Source organism: Stenella coeruleoalba (assembly GCF_951394435.1).
Source record: "Stenella coeruleoalba genome assembly, chromosome: 19".
Lineage (NCBI taxonomy): Eukaryota > Metazoa > Chordata > Mammalia > Artiodactyla > Delphinidae > Stenella > Stenella coeruleoalba.
This window is the reverse complement of record NC_137165.1, coordinates 10480883-10501293: the sequence shown is the minus strand read 5'-3', so window position 1 is coordinate 10501293 and position 20411 is coordinate 10480883. Positions and strand designations below refer to the sequence as shown.

Below are 20411 nucleotides of genomic sequence, written 5' to 3'. Positions count from 1 at the left end.
AGTATGTACTCAGGCCCACTGACTCGAGTTGAAAATAAAATAAGCAGCAGACTTATAAATTTATACTAGATGTTGTCAGACATAGCTTGTTTTATTAATATTTTTTCCACTGATCCAATAACTAAACTAAAACAGTTTTCAGGAGAGTAGATGGTGCCAGTTCACCTTGACCCTGGTACCTGTGAGTCCACGAAACTTACCCAGGTAGCAGGAAAAGTGCTTCCAAACAGTTTCTTGTGCTTTTCCTTTAACTCAACTTCCAATAGCCCCAGCCAAGTTTGCAAGTCCTCATAATGAATTCGGTTCCAATTCCATTGAATTGGTTGTCTGCCACCGTCTTATGGTTCTCAGGCAAGTTTCAGTAGCATTTAAGGTCCTCCAATGCAAGATAAAATGGTTAAAAAAAAAAATACACTGAGCTAGGAAATACAGTCACTAGCCAGTGGGCTGCTCTCAAACTTCATATTTTAATATAAAATATTCATACGGCATACCCCACCTCTGTCTGCTAGCTGAATACTGTTACTGATGAACTCTAGACAACAGAAACAAATTCTCTCTTGCAACAGCTATGAACAGGAAATGCCATTTCAAACACTACTGGGACGGTGCTGAAGGGCAGGGAAATGTTGACTAAAGCAGGCAAGGAAACAGCACTTCCTCCATCACCAAATCTGATCCCACACTCCCTGGAATCAGGTCTGGAGTCTGGCTAGCGTTCCCAGTTGAAAGGTCTTTTTTACTGCAAATTACCCTGGCTGTTTGCTGCTCCGTGCCGCACAGTCTCCCCACTAGAATTAAGCATTTCTCCAGTCTTCCTTTTTCTGTGTGTGACTTCTTCTTCAGTTAAGAGTTAAATAATAATTAATGTTGCTCTAAAGATGAGTTAAAAACCCAAAGTGCAGGCTAGAGTCCTGCCATGAGGGTGTCATGTCTCAGGGAGCTGGTTAATGTCTGTCAGTTTGGTATCGTTCAGAATTGCCCGGATTCTCTCCAAGGAGTCTGCTTGCCGGATCCGCTCTAACTGCACCTAGAGAAATAATGCAGCGAGGTAAGTGCAGACGGCTCCTGCCTAGACCTTCTGGTTTACTCTGACTGGTTTAGCTGAAATGGAGATTAACTCAACAGAAACTACTCACTTCAAAGAAAAGAGGCAGCAAGAACAATTAAATCCAAAAAACAATTCCCCAAAGCTGCTGTGTAACAGACCCAGTATAAGGTGCTGGGACTATGGAGATGAATGAGACCTGATCCTTGACCTCTGAGAACCCACAGTTCAGCTGGGGGAAAAGAACAAGCTTATATAGAGTTTTAGCACAATATACTAAATGTCACTATACCAGCTTGGGGACCTAGAGAGGGTTCCACAGGGAGGACAAAGCTAAGCAGGGCCCTGGAAGAAAGGAGCAAGGGGGCCATGCTTCCAGAGGGAACATGTGCTGTGGGCAAGGAACCACAAGTAGTTTTTAAAAATGAGAACATAGAATATAAAATGTAAGGCAGAGAGATGGACAAAACGTAGGGATAGGCCTGGCTGGGAAGAGTCTTACATGCTACGCTAAGGACTTTATATTTTACCCTTAAGGGCCAGCAAGGAAGAAGAAAAGGGTTTCCAGCTTAAATGACCAGGCCGGCATTTGGAGCTGGGGCAGGGGCAGCCATAATTTCTAATCCTCTAGCTATTGTCAGTGGGCCAGTCAGGGATTAGCAAATTCTCCTGGGTACCAAGAACCCCAAAAGTGCCTCCTCAGCATTCTGTCTAGGGGTTCCCCAAATGCCTCACCTGAAGGGTCTGAGAAAGCTTTACAAAATCTCTCTGGACTTGTTCACTGACATCTAGTTCTGTCTGCAACCTCTGAGCTTTGTTCTTCTCTTCAAACATTAGTTGTTCAACAGTAACCTAAAAAAATACAAGGTTTGAATGAGGATTAATGCTGGAGAGCCATACGTCAAATCACTCAGGAAATCTAGGCACTTGTCGTTTCCTACTACTAGAGAGGAAAGGTGGGTGCCCATCATATTCCTGTATCCTGTTAGTCTCCCTTTGACTCTATCTTTACAGGGCAAGGGTGCACATTGCCTAAGGCACTTGTTCTAGGTCCTAAAATGAACTGAGTATGAGAGCCAAATTAAAAATGAATGAAAGCGCCGCACTCCACCCCTCAACCCCAGCAGCCTGGTGACAATGATTAATCATCAAAAAGCAGCTGCACGGGGCTTCCCTGGTGGCGCAGTGGTTGAGAGTCCGCCTGCCGATGCAGGGGACACGGGTTCGTGCCCCGGTCTGGGAAGATCCCACATGCCGCGGAGCGGCTGGGCCCGTGAGCCATGGCCGCTGAGCCTGCGCGTCCGGAGCCTGTGCTCCGCAATGGGAGAGGCCACGGCAGTGAGAGGCCCGTGTACCGCAAAAAAAAAAAAGCAGCTGCTGTATGATCAGTAGCTGTCACAGCAACAGGACAGGATCTTTAGGGATTTCCTCTGACAACCACAACAGTCAAGCATCTGCCAGGAAAATTCTCAATGAATATGCCTTAGGCAGCCCCAGCTATCCCCCAGTCTTCCTTACAGGGAAACTCTTCAGGAGGACCCCCTGTGCAGAAGCCTTTCTAAAAACAGAGAACTATTAAATAACACATACACAACATTTTTACACTTAAAGGTTAGATAACAGCCCACCAAAACCAAACTTCCGCCCCAGTTGGCCCCATGCATTTTTATTCTGACAGGACTAATCAGAATTTAGGCAGCAAACATGGTTCAGTGCAGTATTCCAGAAACCAATCGAATGGAACGGCACTTCCACAGCAATGCTTCTGGCTATGGCAGCGCCAAGTTTGGTTCATGGCCTTTAGCTCAACGCCTAAAAAGCCAGTTAAGCCTGTGACACAGACCTCCAGAGCTGGCAGTGTGCACATCTAACCCAACTGAGATAAAGTCATTCCATTTTCTTTCTGCAAGCGGAGAGTCTTGCCAACTTTCAGAAGGTGGCACTATTTCAAAGCAGCAAGGCTTTGTTTTTTAAACAGCGAAGATGTGATTCTACATTCTTCACACTGCTTTTTTACGAAACTACCAACAAAAATGTCACCTTAGCAGCAGTTTCTTTCTTTAACTGTTCTTCCAAAGTGATCTTCATCTCCTGAAGGCTCTCAAGCTGTTGAGACTTCTCTCTTAATGTGGACTCCAACTGTGAAAAAGGGAAAAGCTGAAACACACAGAAACTCCCTACAGGTCACAGCACATCTGCCTGGAGGAGCCTGCAGCCTGGAGAAATGCACCCAAGCTCACATCCTCCTAGGCCCTGGATACTGGCTATGCTTGGAATGCTCTTCTTACCCTTTGATATCTGTGGATCTTCTATTGATTCTTCAAGACCTACTCTTTCTCTTATTAAACATTTATTAGGCACCTCCTATGTTCTAAGGCCTGGGGATGGAAAAATCAGGAGAGACAGACATGTAAGTTAACTATGCCATGTGAACATGGATGAAGAAGCACTTAATTCTGCCAGAAAAGTTGGGAAGGGCTTCCTTGAAGAGATGACATCTGACCCTTAAAGGGTGGTAAGCGGGAGGTGGAGGGAGATACTCCAAAAAGAGGGAGTTGACGTATAAAAAAATGAGTTAAAGAACTGAGGTGAGCTCTTGCTACATTACAGCACAGAGTTCTGGGGCCCTGGAGGCTGAGGCCGGAGAGGCAGTGGTGAGGCAGGAGATCCCAGCTGGGCTATAGATAAAGGGAACTACTGAAGGGTTTTAAACTAGACTGCTCACAGTCAAGTGAGCAGTTTCAATATGAAAATGAAATGAAATGAATGAATATGAAATGAATATGAAAATGCAATTTGAAGGGGATCAATTTTGGAGGCAGGGAAAGAAGTTAGGCTGTTACAATGAGCCAGGTGAGCACTGAAGTCAACCCAAACAGTGGCAGAGGGAGTGGGAAAGGTGGGACACGTTGGAACGCTGGCGACTTTTGCCAGTGTAACCTGATAGCACAGTGGGAGCCAAAGCCTGATTGTAGTGGGCTGAGGAGTGACTGGGAGGTCAGGCAGTGGAGATGACTCTTTCAAGAACTCTGGGTATAAAAGGAAGAAGGACTGGTAGCTGTAGAAAGAAGTACAATCCAAAGAGAAACTTCTCCCCTCTTACCAGGAGACCTCTGAGATTGGTTATGCATAATGGAAAAGACAAATAAAGAGGCAGAAGTTCAAGGCCCACACTGGAAGGGGAAGATGGAGAGGATGCCAGGAAAAGATGTGACATCACGACCCAGTCAAAGCACATGTGCAGTGACATAAGACTAGTCAGAACAGGTCACCCTTTCCTCTGAAGAAGCGAGAAGGCTGGGAAGCAAAGCAGGAGAGCATGCGACCGAGGAGCTGAAGGTGGGCCCTGCTCACGACGGGGGCACAAGGCCGCCACGCGCTGTCACAAGGGGGCGAGCTGAGCGGCGACTGAAACGTCCACTGTGAGGAATGGAAAGGAGAGGGGCTTCCCTGGTGGCACAGTGGTTGAGAATCTACCTGCCAATGCAGGGGACACGGGTTCGAGCCCTGGTCTGGGAAGATCCCACATGCCGCGGAGCAACTGGACCCGTGAGCCACAACTACTGAGCCTGCGCGTCTGGAGCCTGTGCTCTGCAACGAGAGGCCGCGACAGTGAGAGGCCCGCGCACTGCGATGAAGAGTGGCCTCTGCTCGCCGCAACTAGAGAAAGCCGTTGCACAGAAACGAAGACCCAACACAGCCAGCCAGCCAGCCATCCACCCATAAATAAATTAAATAAATAAATAAATAAAATAAACAAAATTTTAAAAAAGAGCAAATGAAAGGCTACTGAGCAGCACCTGGAAGCAAGACCACGCAGTGTTCCTCATTCCAGTGGAACCAGCAGCTGGGGGCAGAGGCATAGAAGGTGGACACCAGGATTAATCCAGGGTTAGGCAGTATCAAGTGAGGGTAGCACAAGAACAAGGAATCGGGGGCTTGCAGGAGTTAGTGGGAGACTAGTTGAAGAGGCAAGCCATGTCAGATGCTGCTTAGAAGGAAAGAAAGAAAGAAGTTGCTGAAACCAGCGGAAAAGGAAAAGTTTAAGGAAGTGAAGGTCTGAATGAGGTACTCAGACAGATGAACCTACGGGATTAAGGGCTGGAAAGATGGTAGACAGGGGTCAGGGGCATGAGCGTGGAGTGAGATGTCAGAAGTGGGGCAAGGTGCAGGCAGGAGTGTGGCAGGGCAGGGCAGCACAGCAGCAAAGGTCATTGAGTCAATGAATAACGAGGCCAGTAAGCTGAATGGGGTCATCTACCAAAAGGTGTTCATGGTGTCTAAGAGAAGGAGACTCTAAGCCAACTAGAAAACATCACCTCCTGTTTGTAAAAGATTTTGTAGCTTTAAGTATCTAAGTATTTTGTAGCTTTAAGTATCTATCATGTCAAGACCACAGCTTGCCTGTCCTTCCACCACAGTGGAAGCTCCAGGCTAAGTCACATCGTAGTCTTCCCTGTACCTCCTCCAGTCAACACAGAGCAGGCTCTCATTAAATGGTCTCTACCATCATCACGCCCATATTCCACTGTATTTTTCCCAGGAGTTGCTTGAAGGCAGGGACTATGTCCTAACTATATTTCATTCCTTGAGTCTAGCACAGTAGGATTCAATAAATAAATACTGGCTGCTGACAGAGTCAATCTGAAACTCATGAAACTCACCTGTCCTTTTTCTACTTTTATTCTTTCTAATTCAGCTTTTAGGCTAGAAATGGAAGCTAGGAGGAAAAAAGGAGGAGACATGTTAGCATTTATTCATTATTTTGCATTTAAATTTTTTCTTAAAACACCCCTTTCCCCCATAAGCTCAATCTCATGCAATGAAAGTCAAATGCTGTACTGAACACAGTGGGCAGAATGGGGGTGAGGGACCAACACCCCTTTCTCAAAATTATCCCCAACCAATCAGCATCATAATCAAGCTCAGGAAAAGTGAGAGTCCACACGAGAACACCATGGCATAAACTGTCTCTGCATCAAATACCTACACCTAGCTCGGGGGTGGGGTGGGGGGGAGCTAATCCCAGCAGGAGTCTGTTAACACTTCTGAGTTCTGCAAGGAAATGCCACCCATCTACTCATATTCCCCAGTGTCTGGGTTCAAGTCCTGAATTTCCTATCTATTAGTAATTGCCAGAGAGGCCACCAGAGCCCCTAAAAAGATGAGTTTGGGGTTTTTTTTTTTAACTCCTAATCACTGGATATATCAACATCCAGAGAAAGGGACTGAGTCCTTACTTAGTTCTTTCCTATACTTTTTTGTTTTCTACATTCTAAGACTGTTATAACCAGAGAAAAAGTTTTATTTAGTGCCTTCAATTCTAAACTACATCACTTTTATCTTCACCTATTTCTTCCTTGCAGTTTTCTATTTCTAGCTGCAGAGTTTCTTCGAGGTTTTCTTTTAAACACTGTTCTGCTTGAATCTGCTCTTTCAGGAAAAGTATTTCAGCCTTCAGCTTTTCTTCCACATGATCTGCTGCTGTCCGCACATTAATGATGTTCTCACGGTATTTTAATACCAACTCCCGGAGCGCCTAGATTCAAGAAACAAATGGATATTGGGTTTATAAGGGTGAAAGAAAATAAACAAAAAAAGCTAAAGATTTTCTGCAACCAGAATTTCAGATGTTGTTTTAGACGGTTCAAACTTTAGGACTTTGAACTCCAACCCACTCTTGGCTTCAAGGGGCAGGTGTTATGCCATGTTATTATTCAGTATGTTAAAGAAATAACATTACTAACCAAAAAACGTGTATGGGTGAACTACATATTTTTCCCTCAAAACTGTTTCATAAATGGAAAAACTAAAATTTGAAGTGACTTACAATGTGGGATTCACTATGAATAGCTTAGACACTTCCACTATTACCCGCTTAAATTTGAAGGGAGTTAGTGAATGAGGACCAAAAAGACTGAAACTCAGAAGCAAGTATGAACTCCAAGAGGACAAAATGTACTTACTTATTCATTTATTCATTCAAACAAACACTTGTTGAACACCTACCACAAAAGCAAAGTACTGTTAGGCCAGAGGCAGGTATGGCAAAAAGAGGCTTTCTAAGGTGATCAGCTGTTTTTCTGTAATAAATTCAGTTTAAATCTTATTTTATTTTTTCCCTAAATTGTTGTTGTCTTCTTTTAAAATTCCTCCTCCACCCACCCCCGCAAATATCCTCCCAATTATATCCTAAAGCAACTCTAAAGTAAAAACTGGGATTCTTAGATAACTACCAAATGTATATATAAATTAAAGAACAGCAGGAAAAAAAAAAGGCAGTTTTTCTTGAAAAACTGTATCAAGAAAAATTTCATAAGATTTATTACAGAATCAAGGTTTACAGGCTAGACTGGTTATAACCTTCAAGGATTCGTGGAATTTTTTTTAAATCTAGGTACAAAAAGTCCTTATAGAACATGGAAGAGAGGAACCTTTCCTGCCAAGTGAAAAGTTTAACAGAGGTGGGAAGTGGTATGCTGACAGCAAAAATAGACAGGTCCCCAACACCTTCTCCTTGATGAGATCAGTCACCAGTTCAGAAAGGAGAGAGAGCTCTCCAGAGTGTCAGTAACCTGAGCTGAGACCACAAGCTGGGGAAGGGCAGGGAAAGGAGAGGGAGAGCAAGGAGCTAATGGCAGGGTAGGCAACGGAGCCTGTGTAAATGAGCAAATAAAAACAAAAACTAAGAGTCATGTTAAAATCTATATGGGAAAAAAGAACGAGGTCCAAACAGTAGGGGTTGAATCTTCAGGGTAGGATTAAGAAAAACTGTTACTTACAAAACTATAGATCTCTGTAATGTCTGACTTTTAAAAATTTAACAATTATAAATTTCTTTTAAAAAAAAAGAACGAAGGATCTTACAGGAAATATATTTTCTATTTCGTTTTGAGAGCTGCTCTATGAAATCTCATCTTTGCCTATGCTGTTTGTAGTGTTTACTTGGGTTTAGCCTAAGATGGTATTTTTCATGATGTTGAAAGGTTTTAAAATGTATGAGGGACTTCCCTGGTGGTGCAGTGGTTAAGATCCACCTGCCAATGCAGGGGACACAGGTTTGAGCCCTGGTCCAGGAAGATCCCACATGCCGCGGAGTAACTAAGCCCGTGAGCCACAACTACTGAGCCTGAGAGCTCTAGAGCCCGCAAGCCACAACTACTGAGCCCACGTGCCACAACTACTGAAGCCCGTGTGCCTAGAGCCCATGCTCCGCAACAAGAGAAGCCACCACAATAAGAAGACCATGCACCACAAAGAGGAGTAGCCCCCACTCGCCGCAACCAGAGAAAGCCCGCGCACGGCAACAAAGACCGAACTCGGCCAAAGATAAATAAATTTATAAAAATAAAAAAATAAAACGTATGAATATAAAGTCTGGAAAAAGTTAAGGAGATACTTATGAATGTCTCAGGAAACGTCTGGGTTTGCAGCCCTGATTCTCCCAACTACAAAAGAATGGAAGTGAGCAAATGCCATAAAAATTATCGGTAGACAGGAGGCTGAGTGTGCTGTGCCCTAAGTGCTATATAGAAAAACAGATATCACAAGGAGCCAGCATGGTGACCCCCTTCAAATATTTAATTTCTGGTGTACTCTCAATCTTGTCCTACAAGAATAATACAGACCTTCGATTTGGCAAAGGATTCTTAGATATGACACTGAAAGCATGAGCAACAGAAGAAAAAAATAAACTGGACTTTATCAAAATTAAAAACTTTTGTGCTTCAAAGGACACCATCAAGAAAATGAAAAAAAAAAAATGAAAAAGACAATCCACAGAATGGGAGAAAATATCTGTAAATCATCTACCTGATAAGGGACTTGTATCTAGAATATATAAAGAACTCTTATAACTCAAAGAAATAAAAAGCAAATAACCCAATTTAAGAGTAAGCAGGGCTTCCCTGGTGGCGCAGTGGTTGAGAGTGCGCCTGCAGGGGACATGAGTTCGTGCCCCGGTCCAGGAAGATCCCACATGCCACGGAGCGGCTGGGCCCGTGAGCCATGGCCACTGAGCCTGCGCTTCCGGAGTCTGTGCTCTGCAGTGGGAGAGGCCACAACAGTGAGAGGCCCGCGTACCGCAAAAAAATAAATAAAATAGTAAGCAAAGGATCTGAATAGACGTTTCTCCAAGGAAGATATAAAAATGGCCAATAAACACATGAAAAGATGCTCAATATCATTAACCATTAGGGAGATGCGAATCAAGACTACAATAAGATACCATTTCACACCCACCAGGATAGCTATAATCACAATGTGAGATAACGATGAGTGTTAGTGAGGATGTGGAGAAATCCTCAAATGATAAAACAGCGTTCTCATATGACCCAGCAAGTCCACTCCTAGGTTTCTACCCAAGAGAAATGAAAACATATGTCCACACCAAAACCTATACATGAATGTTTATAGCAACATTATTCATAGTCCAAAGTGGAAACAACCCAAATATCTATCAACAGACAAATGGATAAACAAAATATCCATATAGTGGAGTATAATTTTTTGGTCATAAAAATCAAATAAGTACTTATACATGGTATGACATGGATGAACACTGAAAACACTAAGATATGTGAAAGAAGCCAGACACAAAAGACCACAAATTGTATGATTCCATTCATAGGAAAGAAAGACAGGACAACCTATACACAGAAAGATTAGTAGTTGCTTAAGCCTTGGGGAGGAAGGGCTGAATAAAAGGTAAGGGGTTTGTCTTTGAGGTGATGAAAATACTGTGGTGAGGGCTACACATCTGAGAATATATTAAAAACCACTGAATTGTACACTTTAAATGGCTGAATTATTTGGTATGTGAATTACATCCCAATAAAGCCTGTATGTATGTATGTATGTATTTGTTTGTTTGCTTGCCACGTCACGTGGCTTGCAGGGGTCTTAGTTCCCTGACCAGGGATTGAACCTGAGCCCTCAGCAGTGAAAGTACAGAGTCCTAACCACCGGACCGCCAGGGAATCCTTTTTTTTTCTTCATCTTTATTGGAGTATAATTGCTTTACACTGTTCTGTTAGTTTCTGCTATACAACAAAGTGAAATCAGCTCTATGTATATACATATATTCCCATATCCCCACCCTCCTGAGCCTCCCTCCCACACTCCCTATCCCACCCCTCTAGGTCGTCACAAAGCACGGAGCTGATCTCCTTATGCTTCCCACTAGCCATCCATTTTACATTTGGTAGTGTATGTATGTCAGTGCTAATCTCTCACTTCGTCCCAGCTTCCCCTTCCCACCGTGTCCTCAAGTCCGTTCTCTACATCTGTGTCTTTATTCCTGCCCTGCCACTAGGTTCATCAGTACCATTTTTTTGGATTCCATATATATGCATTAGCATACAGTATTTGTTTTTCTCTTTCTCACTTACTTCACTCAAATTGAAGTATAGCTGATTTACAATATTGTGTTAATATATGCTGTACAGCAAAGTGACTCAGTTATACATACATAAACATACATTCTTTTCCATTATGGTTAATCTCAAGATACTGAATATAGTTCCCTGTGCTATACGGTAGGTCCTTGTTGTTTATCCATTCTATATGCAATAGTTTGCATCTACTAACCCCAAACTCCCAGTCCATCCCTCCGCCACCCTCCCTCCCCCTTGGCAACCACAATTCTGTTCCCTATGTGAGTCTGTTTCATAAATTTGTGTCATATTTAGATTCCATATATAAGTGATATCATATGGAATTTCTCTTTCTGACTTAACTTCACTGAGTATGATAATCTCTAGTTGCATCCATGTTGCTGCAAATGGCATTATTTTGTTCTTTTTTATGGCTGAGTAGTATTCCATTGTATACTATGTACCACACCTTCTTTATCCATTCATCTTTTTTTTGGGGGGGGGGCTGCATTGGGTCTTCGTTGCTGCACACAGGCTTTCTCTAGTTGTGGTGAGCGGGGGCTACTCTTCGTCGCGGTGCATGGTCTTCTCATTGCGGTGGCTTCTCTTGTTGTGGAGCACGGGCTTTAGGCACACGGGCTTCAGTAGTTGCAGCACACAGGCTCAGTAGTTGTGGCACACAGGTCCTAGAGCATGTGGGCTTCAGTAGTTGTGGTGCACAGGCTTCAGTAGTTGTGGCACGCAGGCTCAGTAGTTGTGGCACATGGGCTTAGGTGGTCCACGGCATGCAGGTTTTCCCAGACTGGGGATTGAACCCACGTTCCCTGCATTGGCAGGCGGATTCTTAACCATTGCACCACCAGAGAAGCCCCCAATCATCTGCTGAGGGACATTTGGGTTGTTTCCATGTCTTGGCTATTATGAATAGTGCTTCTATGAACATAGGGGTGCATGTATCTTTTTGAATTATAGTTTTGTCTGGATATATGCCCAAGAGTGGGACTGCTGGATCATAAGGCAACTCTATTTAGTTTTCTGAGGAACCTCCATATTGTTTTCCATAGTGACTGCACCAACTTACATTCCCAACAACAATGTAGGAGGGTTCCCTTTTCTCCACACCCTCTCCAGCATTTGTTATTTGTAGACTTTTTTAAAAAGAATTTGTAGCCATTTCAGAAAATGTACTTGTTTACATTTTTGATCTTACAGAAAATAAGTTACCTCTATAGTGTCTGGGAGAATGAAGTCTTCTGCTTGTTGTAATGACACATGCAAGCTATGCTTTCCCTGAAGACTGTCATTGTCTTTCTGTAACCTCACCAGCTCTTCTGAAACCTGTTCCCGTGACTGCATCAGCACTGCCTAAAATAGAAAAAGATACTAATCACAGCCGGAAAGGTAAATCCTATCTGCTGATAACTGCACCAGAGAAAAACAAAGGCCAAATGAAATAAGGGCTGAGGATGGACAGTACATGATAAAGCTCTGTAAGACTTAAAAAAAGCAGCTCAGAGATTTATTGGTTTACAGCCCTTACATATATTCAGGGGGACAGGAAATGAAGCAAGTATCTGAGCTTATTCTCCACTGTTTCCACCAACAGCTTAAAAGTAATGAATTTCTTCCCCCATATCCCTAGGACCAGCATCTCTAGCTCAATGGAAGAGGTGGACGTAATCAAGACTTATATCAAAAAAAGTGTGTACTCCAAGACAACTCCTATTTCCTCACAGCATGCGTTCCACAGGAGGCAGGGATAAACAAAAAGCAGTATCTTCATCTTTCATTACATATACATACGTTCAAGCTCAGGATCACTGTGAATGGCCCAAGAACCCCAAATATTAGACGCTATCAAGAGGCTTTATGCTTAGGAAATGCAGGACATTTGAGCGGCTCATTCTTAAAATGGAACACGTTCCTTCTTCCACTTGCTGCTGATTACAACAATTTTAGGTATTTCATATGAATTTATATCAATATAAAAGTCCAGCTAATTTGAGTATAAGATAAAATTCTGCAAAAGTATTTCTGCTAATTTTTACTACTAACCATTGAACATATACATAAGTGTAGATTACTCCACATCCAACATTTGTTCAGCAGCTACTACTCTACACTAGGCGATTTGCTGCCCATGGAGAATACAGGGATAAAAGATAGACTTTGCCCTAGAGAAGCACATGGTACAGTGGAGGGAAAGATAAGTAAACCAAAAATTACCCAACCATACTACGAGTGCTGTAACACTCGGTTACAATGGGTGACAATGGGTACAGCAGTGATAAAAGGACAAAGGGTACCTATTAGTGGAGAGGGTTCAAGAACATTTCCCACAAAAGGTGACTGCTGCATCCTGAAGGACAAATAGACTGCTGGTAGGCAGGCAAGGTCATGCATAAGTTTTGGTTAATTCTACTGGCTCTTATTTATTTCAGACCAGAATCAATTGTTGCTTTATGCTCACTTTCAACCCATTTACAACAAAATATTAGCATCCCACTACATTTTGGATATAAAAGAAGGGAAAGAAGAATATGTTTATATTTGTTTATTTTTGTAAAGAGAAAACCAAGGATAAACCAAAAATAAATTTAAATGATCATGTATAGGAGTTGGTGGGAACAGGGTGAAAGGGACAGGGAATGGAAGTGAAACTTCTGAGTGTTTATATACTTTTATAGTTCTGACTTATGAACCATGTTGCATGTTCAAAAAACAAAAAAGTCAATTAAAAAAGAAGAAAATCCAAAAATGTAATACATAGCTCCATTTGTTTCTGTTTGTATCAAATTGATAACACAACCACAGAGAGAAAAATCATTTCAAGTAATTTTTGAACACAGCACCCAGACTGTAAACCTTTACCTGGCATAACATTCTAAGGGTAAAAAGAACTACAGGTGTCTCTTGGTATCCGCAGAGGACTGGTTCCAAGACACACTCCCATACCAAAAACTGAGATGCTCAAGTCACTTCCAGTCAGCCCTCTGTATCCACAGATGTGGAAACCGTGGATATGGAGGGCCAACAAAGAAATGCTGAACTTCACTTAGTAAGTTTGCTGTTGGTAGCAATATTAATGTAGTCATTCTAAAACGATTGTGATCGCCTTAACCAAGTGATCAAACTTAACATCACCAACAATGGAACCACCCATCATAACATGCCTCTTGTTATGAACTTTCCATTGAATTTCAGCCATGTAGTATTCTTGCCAAAAATGTCTAACTTGAACCATGTGGAAATAATCAGACAAATGCATTCTACAAGGCAAATGGTCTGGACGCTTCAAAAATGTTAATGTCATAAAAGCCAAAAACAAAAAGTGGGTGACTGTTCTAGATTAAAGGAGACTAAAGTGACATGACAACAAAATACAATACGTGATCCTTGACCAGTTCCTTGATCAAAAAGTAAAACCTCCACTAGAAAGCAATCAAGGACTTTCAGGGTCAATGGTTACATTTTAAGCATATAATAACAGTATTGTGATTATGCAGAAAAACTTCTTTGTTGTTAGGACATACATACTGAAATATTTAGGAGTGTCATTATGTCTACAACTTATTTCCAAATGGCTCAAAAAAATAAACAAATACATATGTAATATAACATACACATACATGAAAGAGAGAGACTGAGAAACAATTGCAAGCAGTAAAAATGTGGCAAAATATTAACTGGTAAACCTAAGTGAAGATTTTATGAATGTTCACTCCATAAACAACTCTAAGTTTGAAATTTTTCAAAATAAATAGTTCGGGGGAAATATCAAGATCCCAACCACTACCACAGCTACTCTTCTTTGAAGGGGCCTAAGGAATTGAGTTTATCTTTCTCAGTGTAAGAACATTTAAAGGTAATTTCAAGAAAATGGTAAGATATTAAAGTTCACAAGACCTCAACCTTAATTTCAAGAAAATGCTAAGATATTAAAGTTCACAAGACCTCAACCTTAATTTCAACAATTCTTCAATGTCACTTGCAATATGTTCATTTTAAGTGGAATCAACTTGAAAAATGTTAGCAAAAGCAGGTGAGTTTTAAAAGATGAGAAGGAAGATGAGAAGGGACAGGGATTGTAAGGAGGCTAAACACTATGAAACTTTGTCAGCATTTAACAGTGTCCTTGAGATCAACAATTATTATTTCATATTCTCTAATTAATGAAAAGATATGAAACTCTCTCTGGCCATTGATTAGTGAGATGTTTCTCAACAGACATGTTGAGGGATCAGCATTTAGGGATCAGCTCAAAGGCCATTCAGATACTGACCCAATGCCAATCAAAAACAAACCATGACCATACAACTTGGAGTTTGTTTTTCTGTCAACCCTGCAAGAGCTGGACAAGAGGCAACTCTGTAGGATCACCCCAGCAGGACCAACTCTGCTATAGTTTATGAAGGGCCATCAGATGCAGGGTTCCAACTTTGAGAAAAAGGAAGAGCAAGGCAAGTGGAGCCTGACTGCTGAGGAAGAGGCCCAAAGCTGGAGAACAATTCTGCAGAGGTTCAAGGCAGCTCTTATTAAGAAGCTCTCTGTTCCTATTCCTCTCAAAATTGACAGCCTTCTGGAAGTTTTCCAGTGCCACAGCAGTTATGGTACATGTTTTATCATAAACCCTATGAAATTACTGAGGTTGTTTTAAATATATTAGCTGTCCAGGAAAAGCACAGTGACTGCTCAAAAGCTGTACCTCCTAGGGCTTTGAGAGATTTCAACTTTTAGCTTGTATTTAGAGCTAAAAATTAAATGCTGGTCCATAGTTTATTTTATTTAGGTTTCTCAAATCAAAGAAAAATTAAGTTAAAGGTGATAATTTTTTTGGTCAAGAGGTAGGTTTAAAAAGAGAATAATGTCTTTACATAATCTTGTCCATTACTAACGTTCTATAGGCTCTGGAGAACATAATGGTAACCACTTTGGCCAGGAAGATAAAGTCACATCAAAGATTATTTCAAGATAGAATATATTTAACATAGTTAATGTTTATTTAAATGTTAACTTACCATCTGTTCCTGAACATCCCTCTTTGCCTGGGAAAACCCCTGTTGTAACTCTTCAAGTAAGATCTCAGATGCTTGGGCTCTTAGGACAAGTGCAGAGATCTTGAAAGAAAAAAAAAATTCATACACAGAGAATTTAGTTAGGAATCTGGTTATTCTGAAACTAACTCTTCCATCTCCTGCTTATTTAATGTCCGGAACTGATTTTATTAGCTCATCAAACCCCACTCATCTATCATTCAACAGATATGTGTGCATCTACTGTGTACAAAGCCTCAGCCTTTCAGATGACACAAAGCAGTACCCAAAGTCCCCAGGGGTCATACGCTGCCATACATGAACAACAGCATTATATGCGTCTCTAGACATAGATACTAATCCATGTGACACAGTTATAAATATTATTCTTAAAGGAGCTAATTAAAAATCAATAAAAATTTTGAAACTCTGTCCACAAAAAAACCCCAGTTTAAAGGATAAATGAATCTTCCCTGAACTAGCTGCAGTATTCTAAGGTGGTTTACTTAAGAGCAAAAGACACATGATAAACTCTCTTGAATTAGTTTTAGTGTTCCTGACGAGGGGTTTATGTGAAAGTTGATGACTCATACATAAGAGTTATAAAATAAACCAAAATAAATTTGTTTAGACATTTAAAAAATGATTATTGTCAGAATTTTGTTTCCAGTAGTGGCAGAATAGGTGATGTGAACCAACCTTCCTGCTAATTAAGAAAACCAGACAAAAATATGAAAGACACCTACATGAAGGCATGGGAGAACAAGGCAAAAAAGAATCACAGAGCCAAGGACCAGAATGAAGACACATGGAGAACTGGGTGCAGCATCTGGAACAGCTCTTCTCCAGAAGCATGAGCCAACTCCAAAAGAAGCAGAGGCAGCACTGAGAAGCTGAGCAGAGCGTCTGAAAACCCCAGCACAGGGTGGCAAAAGTTAAGAGTCCAAGACCCAATACACAAAGGGATCCCTGGTAAACACCCTGCACTTTGGACTGGGTCTCCAAAGGGACACACCCTACAGTAAGGGAAGAAGTTAAAATAATCCAACCTTCACAACTTCATATAATCTCAATTCCCATAAATGTATTAAGGTGATCCAGGATTGTTAGTACAACTAGTTGCCTGCCTCTCATAAGAAAAATGGCTTTATTTCAACAATTTTCACATATAATGTCTAGTACCTCAAGTTAAGAATGCACAAGGAAAGACTGTGATAGGGACTTCCCTGGTGGCGCAGTGTTTAAGAAGCCACCTGCCAATACAGGGGACACAGGTTTGAGCCCTGGTCTGGGAAGGTCCCACATGCCGCGAAGCAACTAAGCTCATGTGCCACAATTACTGAGTGTGTGCTCTAGAGCCTGCAAGCCACACTACTGTAGCCCATGCTCCACAACAAGAAGCCACCGCAATGAGAAGCCTGCGCACCACAACAAAGAGTAGCCCCCACCTGCTGCAACTAGAGAAAGCCCGTGCCCAGCAACGAAGACCCAACACAGCCAAAAATTAATTAAAAATAAATAAAAGACTATGATAAAAAACAAAAGGAAATGATAAAAAACAAAACAGATAACAAAAAGAGAGCTACAATGAATCCAGATATGTTATTAGAAACAGACTTTAAAATAACTATATTTGATCTGTTCAGAAATTTAGAACCACCAGAGAAATGGAAACGATGAAAAATAACCAAATGGAAATAAACTAAAAAAATCAATTATCCAAATTAAAAATAAAATGGATGAGTTTAACAGATTAGACCTATTTGAAGAGAAAATTAGTGATATGAAGATAATAAACAAAGACAAAAATGATGGGAAATACAGAAGAGAGATTAAAGAAGCCATGCAGATGCAATGCGAACATCTAACATATACAAATATTTGAAGAAGTAACAGCCAATGGAAATAGCTGGTAGAGCTAAAAATATACCTGTGCAAAAACTCAAAAATTCCGTAATTTCACTACTATGTATACTTGAGAGAAATAAGTCCACATGTCCACTAAAAGACATGTACAAGAATGTTAAAAAGTGTATTCATTCACAATATCCAAAAACCAGACACAATCCAAATATCTCTCAACTGTAGAATGGATAAATGAATTATGGTATACTCATGTTATAGAATATACACAACATTAAAATCTAACTACTTACACACAGAACAATATGGATAAGTCTCACAGACATAATGACCCAACAGACCAGATGCAAAAGGCTACATACTATATGATTCCATTTATACGAAGTCCAGCAACAAGCAATTCTAAAACAGTGTTAAAAGTTAGAATACTGGCTACCTCTAAGAATAGGCAGGTGGGGTATTTACTTATTAGTAAAGAACATGAGCGTATTAGAAATGTTCAGTATCTTGATGCAGATGATGATTTATTACCCTAGTAAAATTTTTCACACATTAAAATTCACCAAATTGTACACTTGAGATTTATGCACTTTATGTTTATCTCAATAAAAACAAATTTTTAAAGAGACATATGGCTGAGAATATTCCAATCACGATATAAGACATTAACTCGGAGATCCAAGAAACCCTGTGAACTCCAAACAGCAGAAATATGAAGAAAGACGCACCTAGGTATATAACACAGTAAAACTGTTAATAACAAAAGCCAAAATGAACATCTTTACAACAGCCACGGAAAAAATAACATTTCACCTTCAAAGGAACAACAATAAGACTTACAGCTGACTTCTCATCAGAAACATGGAAGCCAGAAGCAATGAAATAAGAACTTCAAAGTGCTGAAAGAAAATATCATTAAATACTCAGAATTCTATACCTGACCACAGAGTATCCTTTTTGAATGAAGGTGGAAAGAAAAAGATATGTCTAATAAACAAAAATATGAGAGAACGGAGACTTTTGGCACTGTCCAAGATGGACTAAGCCCACCAAGGCCATTCTCTCCCCTTATTACAACTAAAAACTCTGGAAAAAATACAAAAAGCAACTACCTGAGGACTCTAAAACATAAGCAAAAGCAGACAGTTTAGGGAGGGAAATCAAAACGGGAAGAAACAATTCATACTGCAGTTTACTACTTATTTGGGTTTTTTTTCCTATTTTCTGCCAGCATGAATCTAAGAGCTGCCCCAGTTGTAAAGCCACAACAGATGCAGCAGCACAGGACAAACAACTGTTTTTCTGATCACAGGGCCACGACAGGGTCCCCATGAGCTGACAAGTAGAGTGGTACTGAGAGAAAAGAGCTTGAAAAAGGATCCCCTAATTCTGTGCATGAACCAGCACAAGTCTCACACTGACCCCTGAGCTATATACATACATGGACACATCCAAAAGAGCACTGCAAAGGCTTTTAAAAATGAACTGACATTAGAACTACCTACTACAGAAGGCAAGACAGAACTTATGAACGAACCTAATCAGGTTAACAGAACTGAGAGTCTCACAATAAAATATTCATAATCTCCAAGATCAATCTAAAAGTACTTGACATAGAAACAATCAGGAAAATGTGGCCAATTCTCAAGAGGAAAGAAAACACATGCCAACCCCATGATGACCAAGGTTGGACTCATCAAAGACTTTAAAGTAGCTATTGTAACTATGCTGCCTGGTGTCAAGGTAAATACTGTTGAAACGAATGAAAACATAGTTCTCAGCAGAGAAAAACTTTTATAGTTTTTAGAAACTGTATGTTTCTAAACTGTAAAGTTTCTAACTTTATGTTTCATTTAAAGAAACAAATGAAAAATTTACTATAAATTACAGCACAGAATCTGGCACAAAAATAGGCAAACAGACCAAATAAAAGAGTCCTCAAACTGACCCACACATGTACATTCACTTGATAGTTAACAAAGATGATCTTGCAGAGCAGTGAGAAAAAGGTGACCTTTTCACTAAATGGTACAGGAACTGACTCTCCATATGAAAAAACTAAAATAAAAATTTACCCATATCTACAGCTTATACATAAAAGTCAGTTCTAGATGGATTTTAGATATAAATGTGAGTGGCTATAAACAATGAAGCTTCTACAAAATACATGAAAATATCTTCATATAACCCCAGGGTAAGAAAATATTCTTCTAAAAACCAGGATAAAAATCACTCATCATAAAGATAAGATCAATAAATTTGACTACATTAAAATCAAGAACTTCTGTTCATCAAAAGACACCATTAAAATAATGAAAATCTAAGGTACTGAGTAGAAGACATTTGGGACACATCACCAAAAGGCTCTAATAAGATTATATAAAGAACTCCTATCAGAAAAGTGGGGGGGAAAAAAAAAAGACAACCCAATAAAATATCAAGCATAAGACTTGAAAAGTAATTTCAAACACACAAACAAACACACACACACACACACACAATGATATCCCAATGGCTAACAAACATGAAAAATGCTAAATAACCTCAATGGTCGTAAGAGAAACACAAACTAAGCCACCATGAAATGCCATTACACACCCACCAAAATGGCTATAATTAAAATAACACAAAATGAAGTCTGTCGAGCCTGCGGACCCACAGGAATTCTTCTCATACATTGCTGGGGAGAGTATAAATTCATACAACCACTTTCTGGCACTATTATCTCCAAAAGTTGACATACATTTTGACCCAGGCATGCTACTCCTAAGCACATACCCAGCAGCAACATGTGCAACAAGCCCTATACAGAAATTTCAAAGTAGAATTATTCATAATATCCCACAACTGGAAACAACCCAAATGCTCATAACATTAAGATGGATAAATTATATCCATACAATGGTACGAGTATACAACAATGAAAATAACAACTACCACACACATTTGTGAGTAGGAACCTCACAATGTTGAATGGAGGAAGACAAACACAATGAATGATTGTGTCATTCATTGAATACGGACTATATGATTCATTTGTTAAAATAAGAAAGCAGACAAAGCTAATCTAATGGTGTTCCATGTTAGGACTGT

At 40.5% G+C, this 20411-nt stretch overlaps 1 protein-coding gene across 3 annotated transcripts in view; it reads right to left on the bottom strand.

Annotated features, from left to right (window-relative positions):
* Positions 1-59: 59 nt before the first annotated feature.
* Positions 60-20411, bottom strand: part of RABEP1 (rabaptin, RAB GTPase binding effector protein 1) — a 99165-nt gene continuing 78813 nt past the window's right edge. Inside the window, exons 12-19 of one of the 3 annotated variants that reach the window (XR_013825129.1) lie at positions 15441-15539; positions 11647-11787; positions 6398-6587; positions 5713-5768; positions 3089-3187; positions 1784-1900; positions 754-1030; positions 60-376 (exon numbers count right to left, since the gene is read on the bottom strand). Coding sequence is in view for 2 of the 3 variants with exons in the window: in XM_079905773.1 (XP_079761899.1) it covers positions 929-1030; positions 1784-1900; positions 3089-3187; positions 5713-5768; positions 6398-6587; positions 11647-11787; positions 15441-15539 (804 nt within the window). In the remaining variant the exon portion in view is untranslated. Of the gene's footprint in view, positions 1031-1783; positions 1901-3088; positions 3188-5712; positions 5769-6397; positions 6588-11646; positions 11788-15440; positions 15540-20411 lie in introns of all 3 variants that reach the window. The other 2 variants (XM_079905774.1, XM_079905773.1) reach the window with 2 other exon arrangements.